The sequence below is a fragment of the Melopsittacus undulatus genome, chromosome 1 (assembly GCF_012275295.1).
Source record: "Melopsittacus undulatus isolate bMelUnd1 chromosome 1, bMelUnd1.mat.Z, whole genome shotgun sequence".
Lineage (NCBI taxonomy): Eukaryota > Metazoa > Chordata > Aves > Psittaciformes > Psittaculidae > Melopsittacus > Melopsittacus undulatus.
Window position 1 is genome coordinate 87,931,396 of NC_047527.1, and position 17,525 is coordinate 87,948,920.

The 17,525-nt window shown below is 42.4% G+C and overlaps 1 protein-coding gene across 1 annotated transcript in view; it reads left to right on the forward strand.

The window, feature by feature from the left end:
* BMP6 (bone morphogenetic protein 6) overlaps positions 1–17,525 on the forward strand; it is an 88,965-nt gene that overhangs the window by 48,962 nt on the left and 22,478 nt on the right. The window contains exon 2 of the mRNA XM_034061373.1: positions 14,107–14,299. Coding sequence (XP_033917264.1) covers positions 14,107–14,299 — 193 coding nt within the window. The remainder of the gene's footprint in view (positions 1–14,106; positions 14,300–17,525) is intronic.

The following is a 17,525-nucleotide window of genomic DNA, read 5'->3' on the forward strand; positions in this document are numbered from 1 at the left end:
CTGGAAAGGACTATTTCTGGTTCTGTTCATAAGAGGAAATACACATAGTGCTCCATACACCTCCACACAGAGGACTAAGCTTTCCTAGTGCTGGTGATGGTATTTCTACCTATTGTGATACCAGTGCCTTGAAAGGACAGTGCCACCCATACAGGCCAATACTGTTAAGCTTTTTGGACAAGGGATTGGTGCTGTTTTGGAGGAACTGATCTCTACAGCACTCAGTCCCTCTGCTGATCTGCTCTCCCTGTGGGTGTAGGACTCTCCTCATAGAGAGAGCAAACCAAGGTAGCTCCCAGTGCTGCAGCTGGGCTGTAGGTTGGGTTGGGTGCACATCTAGGGACAAGATTTTGTTTTCTGCTGAAAAACAGTTTTCTTTGAAGCAGAAGTGTTTCTCAGGAGCAGGCTGATTTCATTAAAGAATAAACAGTTATACAACTTCAGAATAAATTGAGGTGAAATTCGGCTGGAAAAGAGAGGTGAGAAAAAACTCTTCCTTCACTCCATTTCCTTGGATTTTATTAGGAAAAGTGTTGGAGTGGGCTTTCCAAGGTGCCTTGAGACTAGTGACCCTGAGCTTTAGCAGGCACTGAGGCTGGAATAGTGTTTGCATGGTCTGGCCCCACTATGGAATGGAAGTGGTAGCAAAAGCCTGAAGGGCAGCACTGGAAGCTGGACCTTGCTGTAGGGGCTTGGTAGCTTTGCACTGAATAAGTAAAGCAGAAAGAAAGTTGTTTGATTTGCAAAGCACTGAAATCATCCAATTGCCTATGGGAAAGCCATTTCCTTGGAAGGTGCTGAGCAGCATCAGTCTGTGTGCTGAGATGATTCCCCTCTTGAAGGCAATTAGAGACAGGAGAGGGAAGCTCCTGTGCCTGAATTTGCGTCTCTTCAAAGGCTTTCTGTCACACCTCCTTCTGTGTGCAGAGATAGTTGGGTTTCTTAAAAATTAAATAGTCATACTGCTTCAGACACCTGTCTAAACACCTAGATGTTGACACTTGGTAATCCCACAGTACCCAAACAGGATTTATTTGTAACACACCGAGCCAAACCAAATATATGACTGTGGTAAATCACAGGTGGTATTAACCTTATCTCAAGTCGGTCAGGCTGTTGTTTATCAGACCACTGGCCATGCCCAGTGCCTTTTTGAGTAAGATGCAGCTTCAGTAGCCTTATGGCAAATGATGCAGTGGATGCAGGGTAGCTATCCTAGCTGCTATTGGTGCATTGGTGCTGCTCATGTCACCATGAACAGTTATGAATAGACATCAGAAAGGCAATGGCAGAGTAAAAATACTTTTCACGAATTTGAGCCGGAAGTATGACGTTCAAATACATATTCCTGAAGGTTTGTATCAGCTTTGCTGTTGTTGAGCATCAGCTTTTCTTAATATTCAAAATAAAATCTTGTCTTTGAACATGAATATTTTTTCCCACTAAAAATATCTCATTGTGAGGTGTCTGTTTTCCCTGATTGAAAAAGAAAACAAAAACCCAAAATCCAAAATATTAAGAGCATAATTATGAGAAAAGAATTTCTAATGGAAATACTTATTAGAAAACATACTGTATTTACCAGCTTTTTTTTTTTTTTTAAGTTGCTGGCCTTATCTCAGTACCTATGGTAGAGGCCAAGAGTTCTGTTTCACCCACACTCTTTCTGCCTCAACCAAAAGCAGAGCTGCTTAAGCTTCTGATTTCTTCCACATGGTAAAGGCAGAAACTTTGTCTTCTTCCCATAGAAGAGGTTTTCTAACGCGAATAGAAAGATCTTCTAACACTTTGAATAGATGCTATCCTCAATAAGATAAACCTTCTATCTAAAATATTTTCCAGCTCAGATTTTCCTCTGATGGAAAGATACGGAGTGATTCTTTCCGTGTGTTTGGGTAATAGGGTTAGAAATAATGTTGCTAGAAGCTCTGCAGGATTTTGAAACACAAAGGAGTTGTTATTCAGGTTTGGGTTTTTTTTTAATGTCTTTGGATGAAAAGCGTGGGTCAGAAAGAGTCTGTGAGGTTATATACATCAACACCTCACCGAGACATCAAGCATGTGGAATTCTATATTGCAGTGATTATGCTTTAAAGAATGCCTGAAAGAATTCTCCTCAGCTACCCAAACAAATGCACATATATCAGGTAGTCACAGGTCTTCAGAAAACAAACAAAAAAGTCCTTCCAAAAGCCCTCCTTGGAGTTGTCCTATTTCCTGTAATTTTCTAGCTCATGTAAAGTAGCCAGAATCTGTGGTCTGGACTGGTTTGTTCTGCAGATAATTTTTTTTCTCTTGGGGATTTACAAACCACAGAGAGTTGGAATGGATCAGAATAAATATTTGCTCATGCACCTACTGATTACAGCTTTCAAAGTCCCCAATCTTGTTACAACACACATGTGAGCATTAGCATTCACGTAGGTTAGGTAAATACAAGGGGTTTCCTTTCTACCCACTTCTCTCCTTCTTCCCCCTCCCCAATTTCAGTATAAAGGAGACAACACTTTAAACATGGTGTGTTTTTCTTTTGGTATCCCACCGTGTTTTCTGCGTGGTGATTCTCTGAAAGACTGTTATTGTACCAGAGAGCACATTTTTTAGAATCCTTTTTACCCCTTCCCTTAGTATCAAACATATTATTACTCATTGTGGAGCACTTCATCATTGCTGTTTCTGAGTTGGAGATTTCTCCAAGTATGATAGTATGATTAGCTGCAGCTAATAACATCAATTATACAACATTTAGGTTCCTGGTATTCTATTTTGACTGAAGGAAGTTCTTTACTAGGACTTGCCATATAATTAATTGCCCTTTTTGTGCATGCAGATGTATAAAGCTTTAGCCCTGCTGTGTCTACCTGAGAACAGCAGTAAAAACATTCAATTGCGTGAGTCACAACCCCACTTGTTAGGATGGTTTAGCATTCAGGGGTAAAAGTGGTTTAGTAAATGTGCATTAGAAAGGGGTTTACTTGTCAGATTGCCCGCCTGTCTATATGTTTGTAAAGAAAGTACATTGAGGTGCTAGACTGATCCAAACTGTGCAATGTTTGATGGTTTTCTTATTAAAACACAGAGCAAAACCATCTAGGTATGGCAGCTGTGTCCTTGGAGTCTTGCTAACACTGTCACATCTATAGCATTATCATCCTGCAGTAACTTTAAAAATGAAAATAAGATAACGTATTTTAAAGGCCTAAACAAGCCCAAATCTTTTTTATAAACAATGCGCTTAACTAAAACTAAAACCAAAGTAAATCTGTGTGTGGGCAATTCAGTTGTTGACAATGAAAGATAAGAGACTCATTTTGAGATGAAAATTGGAAATTGGTTGTGGGTATTTATTTCAATGAAGATCTCTATATGTTTACTAAAGGTTGAAGGGTCTTCATGTTTTTCTTCAAGGATGGCATGTGACCAGTCAAGGCAAGAGAGGAGGGCATTACTAAGGGAAAAGGAGTAGAAAAATAAAATCAGTGATGACAAGACTGGGTTGGGTGGGGCAGAGAAATACCGGGATAGCCAAAGAGCCGGCACATGAATCGCAGAGTGTGAAGATAGAGAAACCAAATATCTAAAAGCTAATCTGTGGGCAGGTGGCTCTGCTGAGAATTTTAACACCTTCTCTTTTCTGCTTTATAAATTCTGTATCCAGGAACCTGGTTCCTTAAATGATCAGTGCTCAGGAAAAGGGTCAAGATAAGCTGAAAGCCAGAAGTGCCTCCATACACTTGGTTGGTTTTAAACCAGCGAGATTTACTAGTTTCCTTCTTGTTAACCTGAGGACTTGTGGTCAATTTATGTGCTGTTACTTTAAGACCATTTGTACATAAATTTATTTTTTAAATGCCTAGAGCCCAAGGATTGCTTTGTGTATTTGGTGAGAGTAAAGGAATGGGGGGGGGAGAGACAGGGGAAAAAAAAGTAGAACTTGGCAGAGGTTGTCCTGTTTCCTGCTGGATGTTTTTCAGGTGAACTACCCAGCTATGCTACTGTATTAAAATGAGTCCAACTATGTGGAACTAAGGATTATTCCACAAATCCTCTTTTAATAGTTCTTTAAATGGTGTTTTTCCTTAAGTTTTACTTTTTCCCTAGGATTTCCCGACCTGACCGTGACTTTCCCATTTTTCCCAAACCACTGCATCTCCCTGGCTTTTGACCGGGCTGGGCACCAGTGCTCCACAGCTGGGAAGAGGAGCTGTGTCCCCTATGGTCCTGATGCGGGGCTGCGGTCACTGATGGCTTTATCAGATGGACAGAGACATTCCAAGTATGCTTCTGGTCACCAGGGGATATGGGAATATAAAAAATAATGAAAAAGGAAGGCTTAGAGAACAGCTGTTAAGCAAACTGGGGCTTTTTGTCAAGTTTTCATTTTCTTAATTTCTTTTTTAAAGGGTGAAATTCTTTACCCCTATACAGATTGTTAAAGATGTGTGATGTAAGTTTCCTTTCTTTTTAAATACATGTTTTGAGAAGCTGAAAAGCTGCAGGTTAGGCAAAACTGTTAATGACGATTCTGTGACCTCTGCTCCAACCGCCCACAGCGGCTGCAAATTTTTAGATGTCTGATGGCTGCTTGGCTCTCTGCAGCATCATTACATTGGTTGACAGCAGATGAGATTTCAGAGGTAAAAAAGTCACCTCCCAAATTGCAGCCTGCTGGCATGGCCAGAGAGCAGATGAAAAAAATAGGATTTCAGTGGTTTGGTAGGTTAGGAGACCTCTGGTTTTACAACTGAGGCATGCCAGGAACTCTCTTTGGTTGATTCTGGCTGCATCTGTCCTGTGGGTTGCATAGAGGACAATGTGCCTGGAGTTCATCCTGTCTAAACCAAAATCTGTGTGGTGGTAAGCAGAAGGGCTTATACCATGGTGCTTGTTAAGTGAAGGCTCTGGGGACATAATGGGTAGGCTTCCCCCTTCTGCTTCCACAGTTGTCTGCTTCTGATGGGTGCAAGGCAAATGGCAGAGTGGGAGGAGCCAGGGTGGCCAGTGCTGGGGCTCCTTAAATCTCCATTAGAGATGATTGGCTTTGCTTGTGTCTTCTCAAGTCCCCAGGGCTGCATGTGATGCGTGATGCCATGTAGGTCTTCAGAGCTGTGGCATCTTCTTACCTTGACTCTCCTGGAGACCATTTGCTTTGCAGCCATGTTGAACATTGGGAACTTGCGGCATTTCCAGATCATGATTTTATTGTTTTAATTCCTGCTGTCACTTTCTACCCTCCATAAGTACAGGGCTTTCTCTTTTCTCATGTCTTCTCTTTTCTCTGGCTGATACCAAGTCCAGTGTCCTTTGTGCTCTCTCACAGTGTACCCTGCCAGTTCCCTGTGGTCTTTGGTGGTTCTTTGGCTGGATGCTGTTTAACGCAGTCCTTTGAAATTGGAGCCCTCCGTGAAGTACTCAACACTAAGTAATAAGTGACACAACAGTATTTCATGGTGTCCGCTGGAGTCATGTCAGTGATGCTGCCATTACAGTGTGGTGGTGTAGACTTCGGGACAGCATGACAAGCTGAAGCTCAGCTGATTTTTTTCTGTGTATCAGTGTCTCGAGTGCTGGATTAATCCTTTTTGATAATTTATAAAAACCTTAAACACTCTGGGCAGAATTTTTGCAGGGAGTGATTACAGTGTTCAGGAGATGTCTTTTCAACTGGGCTATTAAATGAAAAGCTGACACCTGCCTGTGATGCTAAGAGATGAGTGCTTAACAAAACGAAAGCGTGCAACTTACATTTCAAGCAGTTTTATGTTGCCAGCTTTCTTACTTGTTGCTTGATTCACAGTCTTACTGATGAGCACAAAACCTCCCCTGTGAAAAAAGCAGAGAGGGAAATGCCCATAAATTAAAATAAACCAAAACTTTCTCACTTTGTACAGCCTTGATTTTGAAATTTAGCTCAAATGTGCGAGTGAATTGGTTTGGGCTGCCTTAAATTCCTTCGGAAGGGCAGATAATTTTGGGAGATGACGCAAGATAAGCCAGGCAACTGCTACACCATGTAAAACTCCTGAAAACGTTTCCAGACCCACTTGGTGCACCCAGGGCAGCTGTGCACTTCCAGGGAGCTGCGTGCCCGTGGCCATGCCAGCAGGAAATGTGGCGTGACCTGTGGTGAGCCTGGAGGGTGGGAAACGCTGCGAGCAGAACATTTCCACGGGTGGCTCTAAGTGTCCCAGGCAGTTACTGTGTGGGCATGGAAGCAGGAGTAAACATAAAGCCAAGGGAGCAAACAGGAGCGGAGCATGCTTTTCCCTCCACGTGTGTAGCTGCTATGTGCTTCCCATCGTGTGTCTCTGCTCCCAGGCTGACAGCATTGCCTTCTTCCCCGAACGCTAGTCTGCGTGCCTGAAACCTGGCTGTGAAGTAGAAATGGTTTTTGGAAAGCATAATATTATTTTAATCATAAATTATATGGAAATGCAATACAGAAATAGCTTCAGATCAGTTCTTCCAGAAGGGTGTTTTTGCAGTCAGGGTATTTATCGACTTCTCAGTGGGAACTGCATTAATATTGCCACAAAAATGCAAACAGTAGTGCCTTTGATAAAGCAATTTGGCATCTCTTAAGTAGAAAGATGTTTTGTTTTCCTAAGATACAACACTGTTTTCAGTGCAGGGACCTGCCGTATGTGCCAGCATATGGAAAGAAAATACCGTTTTTGTTAACATTTGTGTTTGGAAGCTGTGGGGAGAGGACGGAGGAGGCGGCTGCCTTTGCGGTTGCAAAGTGATCTCTTTTATTGCTAGGGGACAGCACAGGAAGCCCAGAAGTGAATGCTGGTTGCAGAGATGCCGGTGGCCTTCAGTCACCCTCCCGGGCTTAGCTTCCCCCAGAGCGTTCTGCCAAAGGCTCTCCTCCTCCTCGCATTCACTTTAGCAGTTCCCATCATGTGCCAGAGCAAGGCTGGTCCCCACTGCCGCCTGCCTCCCCAGTGCAGTGTGGAAAAGCTTTACTGGCCATAGAGTAGGCATCTTTGTGGGTATTGTAAAAATGTCTTTTAGTACTTTCTGGTGTCCCATGGGTATTGCATGTTTGGTTAGTGCATTATTTTGATTTTTAGACTGCCTTTGGTTCAAGAATCCTGAAAGGAAGCTGTTGTGCAACTGTTTTAATCTGATTTTATAAGCTGATTCCAGCTTGATTCCCAGCACAAAGAAATAAAGAGGAGCTCATTGTATTTTTTTGTCCAAAAGTGAAAGGTCCCCCTCCTTTGAAGATCTTCTATAGAGTTTTATGTTTAGAGAGTGATTTGCTATTGTTTAAATTTAATCTCCATAATTACAGTGAGATTGGATTAATGATGGGTTATTTTTCTGAGTCATTATTTTCTGGCACTCAGGTATTGAGCATAAAGACAGGTCTTAATTGGATGTAAAATAGCATCTCTCCAGTGAAGTTAGTGGAATAATTCCACTTTATATTGTGGTGGCCCAGATTTGATATTATAGCTGTTTCAAAGAAAGCACCCTTTTGAAGTTTGTTGGCCTTGAATCTGCTTATTTTTAAGTTGTCTTGAATCTTCTTGTAGTTTCATTATATTTATGGTAGCACAGCTACCTGTTGTCTCTAGACCACATCATCTGGTCCCAGAGAGACCAACAAAAGGTGCAATGTCAGATTCAACCGTAAGCATCTTGGCTTTTTTTTTCCTGTTTAAAACATGCTTTTTCCTGCAGGAGTGCAGGCAGGAAAAGTTCATTACTGATGTCCGATGAGCTTTTACATGCTCTTACCTATGCGAACAAACTGTAATTCCAGTGGCGATGTCTGGAAAGCAGAGGGAAGGACTGCTCCTGTTTTGAAATGAGCTATTCTTGCTCATTCTGCTTTTCAGAAGGGGGTGAAGAGGGAATGGATCTGGGGAGACCTTGTATGTAGGAGCATAGCAGCAGTTTCCTTGTTAAACCCAGAGAGTAGCTGTGAAGCCTTTTAGTTTTCTGTTCTTTCCATTTAAGATGTTAAACTGGTATTTTGTACTCTTTGGGTTGTTCTCTTTGCTCTTGTTTACACAGTATTTAGGAAATACTGCTTATTTTAGCAATAAAGGTCAGCTTTAATCTTTACTAGTAACACTGCTTATCTAGTTGTGATGATCAGCCAGTGAGGTGGGACTGTTTGAGAGACTTGGTGTCTTTGGGAGACTTGGTGTCTTTCTTAAAACTGACCTAATAGGTTTGGAAGAATACAGACAAGCCTTTAGGGGTATCCTCGGTATCTCTGCAGAGTAAAAAGCATGTGCTGCAGGTCCCATCCATGTAGATGCTTGTGTCTGATAGTCTAGATAAGCCTCTATTTTTATGCAATAGAGGCAAATTGTAAGACCCAGATGAAGCATGAGTCTTGCACTCGGGTTGGACATCCTCAGCCTGGATATACGAAAGGCTTGCATGTCTGAAAGCTCGTTTTTCTGTCTTCCCCTGTCATGTGTCTGTTAGTCTTAGGAAAGTACTACTAACTTCTATATCAATCCTGCTCTATACGTTGATTCTTACTGCCTTTTGCTGCTTTTTACAGGAACTGTGACCAAGTTTGAGGGATTTTCTTAAGCTTACATAAATTTTGTCCTGTGTAAACTATTGACAGTTATTACTGAAGAAATTCTGGTGATGGAAGCTGTAAGGTTGCAGCAGTAGATCGGTCATATATGTACATGGTCCTTTTATTAAAGGGGACTGTTGGAGCTGTGGTAATGCTTAAAGTATTTGAGGTGTGATCCACTGCTTCCTCACTCCAGATGTGATAAATGCCATTGACTTAATGGAGAAATTGGCGACATAAACCAGAAATTGCCTCTGCACTTACTATATAGCTGTGGTGGTGAATCTCCCTTTAACATCTCCAGTTTTCAGGGGCTTTTTCGTTTTATTAGGTGGTGATCATGTATGAAGCTGAGAAATGAATGGGAATGGCTTATATTTGTACTCAAATACGACTTTTGTACACGTGTGAACATGTGTACAAAACTCATAAGCAGGCTATGAATACTTTTTATGAAGGCTGCTTTTGCTGGAGTGAAATTACAGTGGTCCTGCAAAACCAAGTCATCACTGAAGATCTTGGGGTGCAGAAGACTTTTCAGAAGTTTCAGCCTTGCTGGAGACAGGACGAATGCAGAATGTCCCATTCCAAATAATCATATCTCATTCATTTGCAGCCCCACTTCTTCTCTGCCCCCTTCAAGAAGCCAGGTTGCTGTGGAAATTATAATTATTAATATAAACAATTTATTTAAAATGTATTTAAAAATTATTTTGGACCTCTAAGTTGTAAGTATACATATTAGTATATTTTGGCATAAGCTGCTCGAGTACGAGTTATAGACTTTCTTACGCCACCATTGAGATTCTCACCTGAGCACCTGGCCTAACACAGCTGAGAGCTGGAGAAGACCACCAGTATCATGACACTTGGTGCTGCCGTTTTGAGTGAAAATTGTGTTTCCTCAGGAAAGATGGTTATTCTGTTATTTCTGCATACCAGTTACTTTAGATCAAAAAAGGTACTGAAAATTACTATGAATGGGGAGAGTTTATTTCCATTACTATCATTAGGGTTATATTTCCTTTGGTCCATCATGATGTGACACAGTCAAATGGAAGTTTATTGGTATAGTTACCAAAATAGATGCATTGTGTTAATTTTGTAATTAATTTGTGTGTGTGTGTGCAGTGTTTTTAAAGTAACAAGTATTGTAAGCAGTACGTTATTTTTAAACCAAGGACATTTTGTGCTGAATTTGTCTATTGCAACACTGGGTTAGAATTAGAATACACAAAATTCAAAACCACAGTAACCCTAATTTTGCCATTCTTGCCTTTTTAACTGCTTAACAATAGTGTTGTGTTTGTATAGTATTTAAAAATATTTGTTAAGGGGAATGTAAAGAGCTACTGGCAGGCTTCTCTGTTAACTGTTTGTGCATGCTCAGCCACCCCGCTGTAATGAAAACCCTGGGGCGAGTACTCCCAATGTCCACAGCTCAGACCCTGCTTGTCATTGCAAGCAGAGGAGCAGCTGAAGCTTCAGCTAGGGTGAAGGCAGAGACCCGCACAGTGGAGCTGACAGTCTGTTTTACTCAGAGGACATAACACCCATGATGGGCTAAGACTTCTGTTTACAGTCTCCTTTCCCAACTCACCCTGGTGTGTGCATACCTGGATCTATAGTGTCTAAGGAGCTACTCTGTCAAATGAGTAATAATGTTCAGGATAATATAGTCTGACCACGAGGATGAATTTTATACAGCTATAGTTCATGTAATGACCCTACAGTCTCTGGTTTTGCCTGGCTTTGTCCTGACATTCCAGCCAGCACTGGGGAGAGGTTATGGGAGGCCAGTACCACGCAGGACTGCTTGCTCTCAACCTGCCCCAGCCATGAGCTGCTTGATTTTCCCTGCAAGGGCTTTGTGCAGCTGGGGCATGGACGTGTCCATCTTCAGACAGAAATTAGCTTTGGATTTCACGTGTCACCCATCAGACTGACCTGAATGAATTCTTGTGGGAAAAATGATACTTGGAAAGCAGCTTGAGAAATTATTTATCCTTTTTACTGTTGCCTTGCATTTTGGCTTGCGCTATCTGCGTTTTGAATATGAGGTCATCTGATGCATTGTATCATGATAGCAATACAGACTGGGTAATCCTGGGAACCAGCAGCCCTGACCTCCCCTTTCCAAATTTTACTGTTCTAAAACTTGACTTCTTTGTTAAAAATGAACAGTTTCCAGGGGGCAAAAGCCCCCAGAGAAGATCTGTTGGCATTTTATATTTTTAAGCTGTCTTGCTGAATGAAAACAGTTAATTATTAACTTGATGGGGTGACAATGAGTATATAGAACTTAAATATCTCACCACTCCCACAAAGAAAAAAAACCCACCGCACCCTCCATTGTATCATGGGAAGATACATGGCCAGAAAAACTTTCCAACTCGTTAAACTTTTATATTGGCTTCATACAAGCTTAATGTAGACTTTTTTCCATCCTGTGATGTTGTAGGGATGCTTCTGACTGCATCTGAGGAGTTCACCATCAACTTAACGGTATTCCTTTCTGAGTGTGTCTTTCCTATAGTAGAAAAAAGCTAAATTACACAGTCTGAAGGATTAAAAAAAAGGTTTCCTTGTCTGTTTCAGGTTGTTTATTCTGCCAGTGAAGTCATTCTGAAGGTTTCTCCTGTAATCAGTTTAGTCAGCTTCTGTGATTGTGTGGGGCGTTTGGACAAGGGCAGGGATAGAGGAAGAAAGTTTTAAAAACAGGAAAATACTATTGTAAATATATCAGGCAAGTTATAAACTGGAAAAGGGTACTTGGAGTCAAGCATCATGCCTGCTGCTACTTTTGATGCTCTGTGGTAGATGTTTTGGTGGGATTTCTTTCTTTTGTGGTTTGTGTTTCCCTTTTTCAAAGAAGCGTGGGAGAAAATACTGATTTAAAGGACTGAAGTCTGTTGATAAAACTTTTAAAACATGTATTTTGTAGTGGAGGGGGGGGCTGCTGTAGCTGACTTGAGATTGGAAAGGAATAACAAGAAGTGATGTTTGGCCTTGTTTTGAGCCCTCTGCCAGGCGGGACAGCTCTGAGCTCTCCCTTGTGTGCTTGGAGAGGCCACGTAGCATCTCACCATGTGGGGCTGTAGCTGGCAGAAAGCGTCAAATATTCCCTTTGCTGTTTCTGCCTGGTGTAATTTTAGTTTTCCGGCACCCTGATGGAGCTTTGCTGCTTGCCCTGGCAGTGTCCTTCCCCTTGCTCTTCCTGATCCTCCTTTATCATATTCAGCTGTGAGCCCACAGGTCAGCTTGTCCCTGTGAAAGCACAGGAGGGAACGTGGGTTTTGGCTGGTCGTTGCACCCGCGACCAAGGACTTAGCAAGTTCTAAATTGAGAATTGTTGCTTCATGCGCATGTCTTTCCAAACCCATGGATTTAGACATTCCCTCACCATTAATTACATCCTCTCGTCTCATAGCAGCAAGTAAAAAGGCTAAGCTGGGCACGTCGTCCTGCTGTAAGCAGATGAAGGTAGTTTCTTGTTGGTTGGATGCTTGCAACTTTCTGACAGTATGTGGCCAGGCTGTTTTGGGAGGTGGGTCCTGAAGGGCTCACCTCAGGATAGGGAGTAACCAGGCAGCTCAGGTCCCTTCTCAGAGGGTGTGCGTTGGAGTGATACTAACCAGTCTGGTATTGTCAGAGCACTTGCAGGCAGGTGCTTTAAAGGTGAGCCCAAATTGCCAATAACTGGTGGCCAGCTAGGTAATTCCTAGGTGGCACTGGAAAGTGAGTGGTACCATCATTTGCCTTGGTGTAATCTCTGATGGAAATGCTGGTTCCACCCCCTCATTCCTGTAAGACATAGGGTCCAGTTACCTGTGTTTGTCAGTCTTTTGACATCTAAACTGCTCAAACATACGCAATGCATGACTGCCAAAATTGGCAGTAGCATCGGGCTCTGGCAGCAATTTGCAAGTTTGCCTGTTTGCCCCATGGCAGCTCTTAGTGCAGCATTTCCAAGTGCGGTGTCCCACTAAATGCTGGGCAGCAGTCACGCGGAGGTGAAAAGATTTCCAGGCGAGCTTCAAAGAGAAGGATGTGACTAACTGTCTCACAGGGAGCCAGAATGTGGACCCAGCCAGATGAGGCAGCTCACATGAAAGGGCTGCCAAAGGAAAGGGAGAGGACACAGACAAAACTGGGGTTGGGGAATGAAGTGAAGCAGGCAGTAGGGAAGGACAGAGGGGAAAACCTCCATGGGCTGTTCGCAGCAGCCAGGAGATGCATTGGCTCTTCAAGGAGGTAACCTGTGGACAAAGCAATGAACCTTCAGCTCACTGGCCGTTCATTGTTCCTGGCTCCACTGCAAGCCTCTGCTGCCTGTCCTTGGACAAGTCACTCTGCTGGTGACTCAGTGTCCCAGCTGTAAAACGGGTATTGCTGCTTACCTCATGGGATGTTGTGAGGGTGGGCTCATGGATGCCTTTGCAGTTTGATGTGTTAATTGGGGGGAGTGGGAGGGGGGAGAGAGCAACAGAAAGCAAAGAGACAAACTTCCCTCACCACCTTCTCTGGGTGTAATCATGTCCCTAATGACAATATAATGATGACTTATTCATCACTGAGATATACTCATTCAGTTGCACTGGTGGGAACAGTTTTTTGGCTTCAGTTTTTTCTCGTGAGGGTTTTAAAGATGTAATTTTGTATGTTTATGTAATATGTTAATGTTTTAAGCAATTTCTAATAGAAAATTAGAAGAAACGATGAACAATAAATCAAAGTCAGGTTAAACCAAGATGTAATCAAGTAATACAAGAGTGGAACTAAAAGTATAATTTGCAAAGGGAGCCTCAAACAGAGAAAACACAAATCCTGAGGCCTGAAGAAGGAGTTCTAGTTTGCATCTGTCTTAAGCCCTATACCTGATAGCGTACCTGAGGAGGGCTAAGACCAGAAAGCAAAATGGGTCACTCCTTTTCAGCTCTCTGATTCTCAAATAAGCTTCTGCAAAAGGAAGGGGATCTCTGGTTTACTTTAACCCCTATAAATGTCACGTTAATCTTATTCTGTTCACATAGCAGTCTGATGGCTAATACACAAAACCAGGAGCCAGAAACCAGCAGGTTTTAGGGCAGTTAGGGAACTGGTTGACCTGCTGCTAACACTTATTTCTGTCTGTGCCTTCATGTGCTATTGCAAAATAAAAATAATTGTCTCCTCTTTTGGAAGAAGGATGCGAGGCCTAAAGAAATGCTGTAAAGAACATGGAGATCCACAGGTGGAAAACCCTGGGGTCGTCACAGCTTCAGATCACAGGAGCAAAACACATGGTCGTATTTCACCTGTCAGAGCTGGCTTTGCTTTAGAAAACAGGAAATCTCAAAGGCATTGGCTAGAGAAGAGGAACATTCATCTCTTCTCAGTGCTGTATCTGAAAGGCTTTAACAGCATAAGCTTTCCTGGCACTTGCCGAGCTATCTTTGGAGAAGAAAATAGGATTCTTGGGGTTTGTTTTTTGTGAGGAACAGGTGGCAGCATGTGGAAACCTGTTGTTGTTAAATTTTAGTCATGGTCCCTTTTCCTTTTCCCATCTGCAGTTGAGTACGACAAGGAGTTCACGCCTCACCAGCGGCACCACAAGGAGTTCAAATTCAATTTGTCTCAGATTCCGGAGGGCGAGGCCGTCACAGCCGCTGAGTTTCGCATCTACAAGGACTGCGTTGTGGGGAGCTTCAAAAACCAAACCTTCCTTATCAGCATCTACCAAGTGCTGCAGGAACATCAGAACAGGTACGCGGGAAGAGGCTCGCTCTGTGCCACCAGTTGCTCTCCTAGGGAAAGTTGAGCTTGCACATTCATGTTGAGAGGACTCCTAAATAAATATCAGGATTGTTCTCATTAATGTCGTTCTGTTATTTCCTTGTGGAAAATGGACATGGCAGAGTGCAAAATGGATCTCAGCAGCAGAAAGTCCATGGTATTGTAGTCCACGTGTTGTCTTTAAATAGAGCAAGAATCTGCTGTGAGGCAGTAGATTTTTAAACCAAAGTTGTTATGCTGGCATTGCTCTTGTGTACTGAAATACATCTGTCCTCTTTCACCCTAGTACTACTGCATAAATAAAGCATAGCCTGTTTGAAAAATACTGGTAATTAGTGCAGACTTGACCTGCATTCAGCTGGACTTACATTTAAGTAAATAAAGCAGAAGAAAATTCAGCATGGTGACCACAGGTACAAAATCACTCCTGGACTTTCAGTGGCAATGGTGGAGAGGCAAAAGAGGCAGGGTAGGAAATGTGTTACAAAAGTCCAAACAAGTGTAAATGGAGTAATTAATTTAAAAAGGATGATGTTTTGGATGAGGGAATCACATAAGGCTGAAAGCTGGAAACAAAGGTCAGTTAAATGTCAGAGTAATGCTGTTGTAAAAAAGTGTCTCATTACTTCTGCTGAAACGTGTCAGCGCTGTAACTTACTTTTCTCTCTGAAGCTTTCCTGGGTATTTGCCTTTCTGATCCTTCTTTCTACATCCTTTCCATTGATACCATTCTGGGGGGATCTGCCTTTGATTTGCTGTTTGTGAGGGCAACATCAAGTATCTGGTGGTTGTTCTGTGGGGAGTGTGGCATCTGGGCAAATGAAGAGAAATACTTGTGTATATAGGTGATGGGAAGAAGGTGTTAATTTTAGATGATTGGTGTTCGCTTTGAGCTGCGGGTTGCTGGAGTGCCTCCTTAGGTAACGTATGTGCTGGTTAACATGTTACATCAATGCCCACACTTAAAGAGCTGGTGGAAGTCTGGATGGTCATGCAGATTTCATAGATGTTAGCTGTATTGTTCATTTAGAGCCACACTGAATAAAAAATGGTGAGTGTTGGTCTGGTTTAGATTTTACAAGTAGACACTCTACTTTTGCAGCTGGAGGAAACTTCTGCCAAGTGTCTGGAAGCGATCGATATGCTGCTCTGTGATGGTCACCAAAGCAGGGCACGGAGTAGGAGAACTGTCAACTTTTATGTGTATATAGCATTTTTTCAGAGTAAAGTCAGCAAGCAAGTAAAGCACTGTGGGAACGAGAATAAAGTACAGGATATGGCCCCTAACGTACCCTGCTCCTAAAACATTTGTGAACTCTTTTTTCTGAAAGGGGCTGTATGCAGCAATGATGCTGGCAACTGGTATCTTCGTTTCGAGCACCATGCCAGAAACATGTCAAAATTGTACTGCATTGTGAAGCTGGGACGCATGTCCTATGGCACTGGGTGATACGGCATCTGCAGGTCCTGGGCATCACTGGGGGCTAGAGAACTCCCTTCGGAGAGAGCAGAGGCATCAGCTCGCGTGGGGATCACCAGGGTGGTCTTTCTCCAGAGCTGGCAAGTATTTCAGGTCTTTCAGGTCCCTTCCATTGTGTTCCTTGTGCTGCTGCTGGCTTTCATGGTGAGGGGATCCCACTGTTGGGACTAGGAATCATAAAGCAGCTTCCTCCAGGTCCAGACTGCCAGCAATTCACCGTCCCTCCTGACATAGGCTAGGCGTGAACTGCTGACCCAGGGATGAGTGTCTGTAGTTCATTACTAACCTCTGACTCATCCAGTCCCTGAAGGCTCCCTTTCTGTTTCTTTTTCTTATTTATTTATTTATTTTTACTGGTGGGAATGAGGCAGACCTTTGGCTAAAGAAACTTGTGCTTCGGATGAGTCTAAAAGGACTTGTCACATCATCTGTGCAGAGGTGGGTAAGGTGTTGCTCACAGATTCTTGCAGCTGTAAAAAGGATGTGCCCTTTTCCACCCTTTTTAGCTTAAAGGACTCTTTCATGTTCATGTAAAATATAAAACCACATATGAAAACATGTGTGCTTGTGTATAAATAGATGCCTGTGTATGTATTCTCTGTATGTATCTAAAAGTGCTTATCTATTAATAGTCATTTATATTAATTGTCCTGTATATATTAAAAGTGTACAGCTGTGAAAAGGCAGTTACATATTAGAAGCTACTTACCACTCTTCATTTGTACCTTCAGTTGAGGTTCTGACTCCATAGGCTAGGGCTGCTACAGATTGAAACATGCAGCTGCATTGGTGACCTGGGTGGGCTTTGGCCTGTAAACATTCTTGAAAACAAATACTAAAAACTCGTATCTAGCTGTTCACTTGTATCTCTGCAGGGGGGGGGAAATGCCTCAGATTTTTCTGCTATGTCTTAAGGAACTTTATTCAGCTCATTTGGGTTTTGATTATCTGTTCATTTACATGCTTTTACTGGGGGTGGGGAGGGAAATCCAAAGTGATTTTTTTCTCCTCCTTTTGTCTCAGTAGATTCATTAGGAAGATAATGTTTTCCTCTTGAGAACACTAGAAGGTTAAATTACAAGAGAAGAATCACTGGGTTTTTTTGAAGGAACTTGCTAAATATTTGCAAGGCTTCTGTTGCATTTTAGCAGATATTTTATGAGCCAGAAAATAACAGCTGCCTTTGACTTAAAAAAAGATACACTAAAAAAAGTTGTGTCACACTTCCTTTGGACAGCCTGATATTTCCTGGCATTTTATGACATTTTATTGCATAAGGAAGAGTCTGTACAGATCTGGAAGTCTAGCTGGGGAGCTAGCAGGTGAAACAGAAGGAGTTGACATAGCACATTTTTCCATCTTGTTTTGCTGACAAATATTCCTTCTGGTCAGGAAAATTAGTCTCTAAAGGCCACAGAAAGTGCCTGTTCAGTCAACATTGGCAGTCTTCATAGAAAGGTCAAAGACACCATGTTAATCTTGGCTTTTATGAGGTTAACAGTTGTCTGAGGCGATTATTGGTAGCTAATAAAATACTTTTGGGCACAAATAATATTTAACAGGGCAGCTGGCATGAATGGATTTAAACCAGCAGTCTGCAACAGAAAGGCAGCATGCAGCTCTGAGGGAAAACATAGAAAGAAAAAGAAATGTGCCTGTTCCTCTCAAAGAAATGAGTCTGGGAGGGCAGGAGATAAGAGGAAGCTTCTGTACATA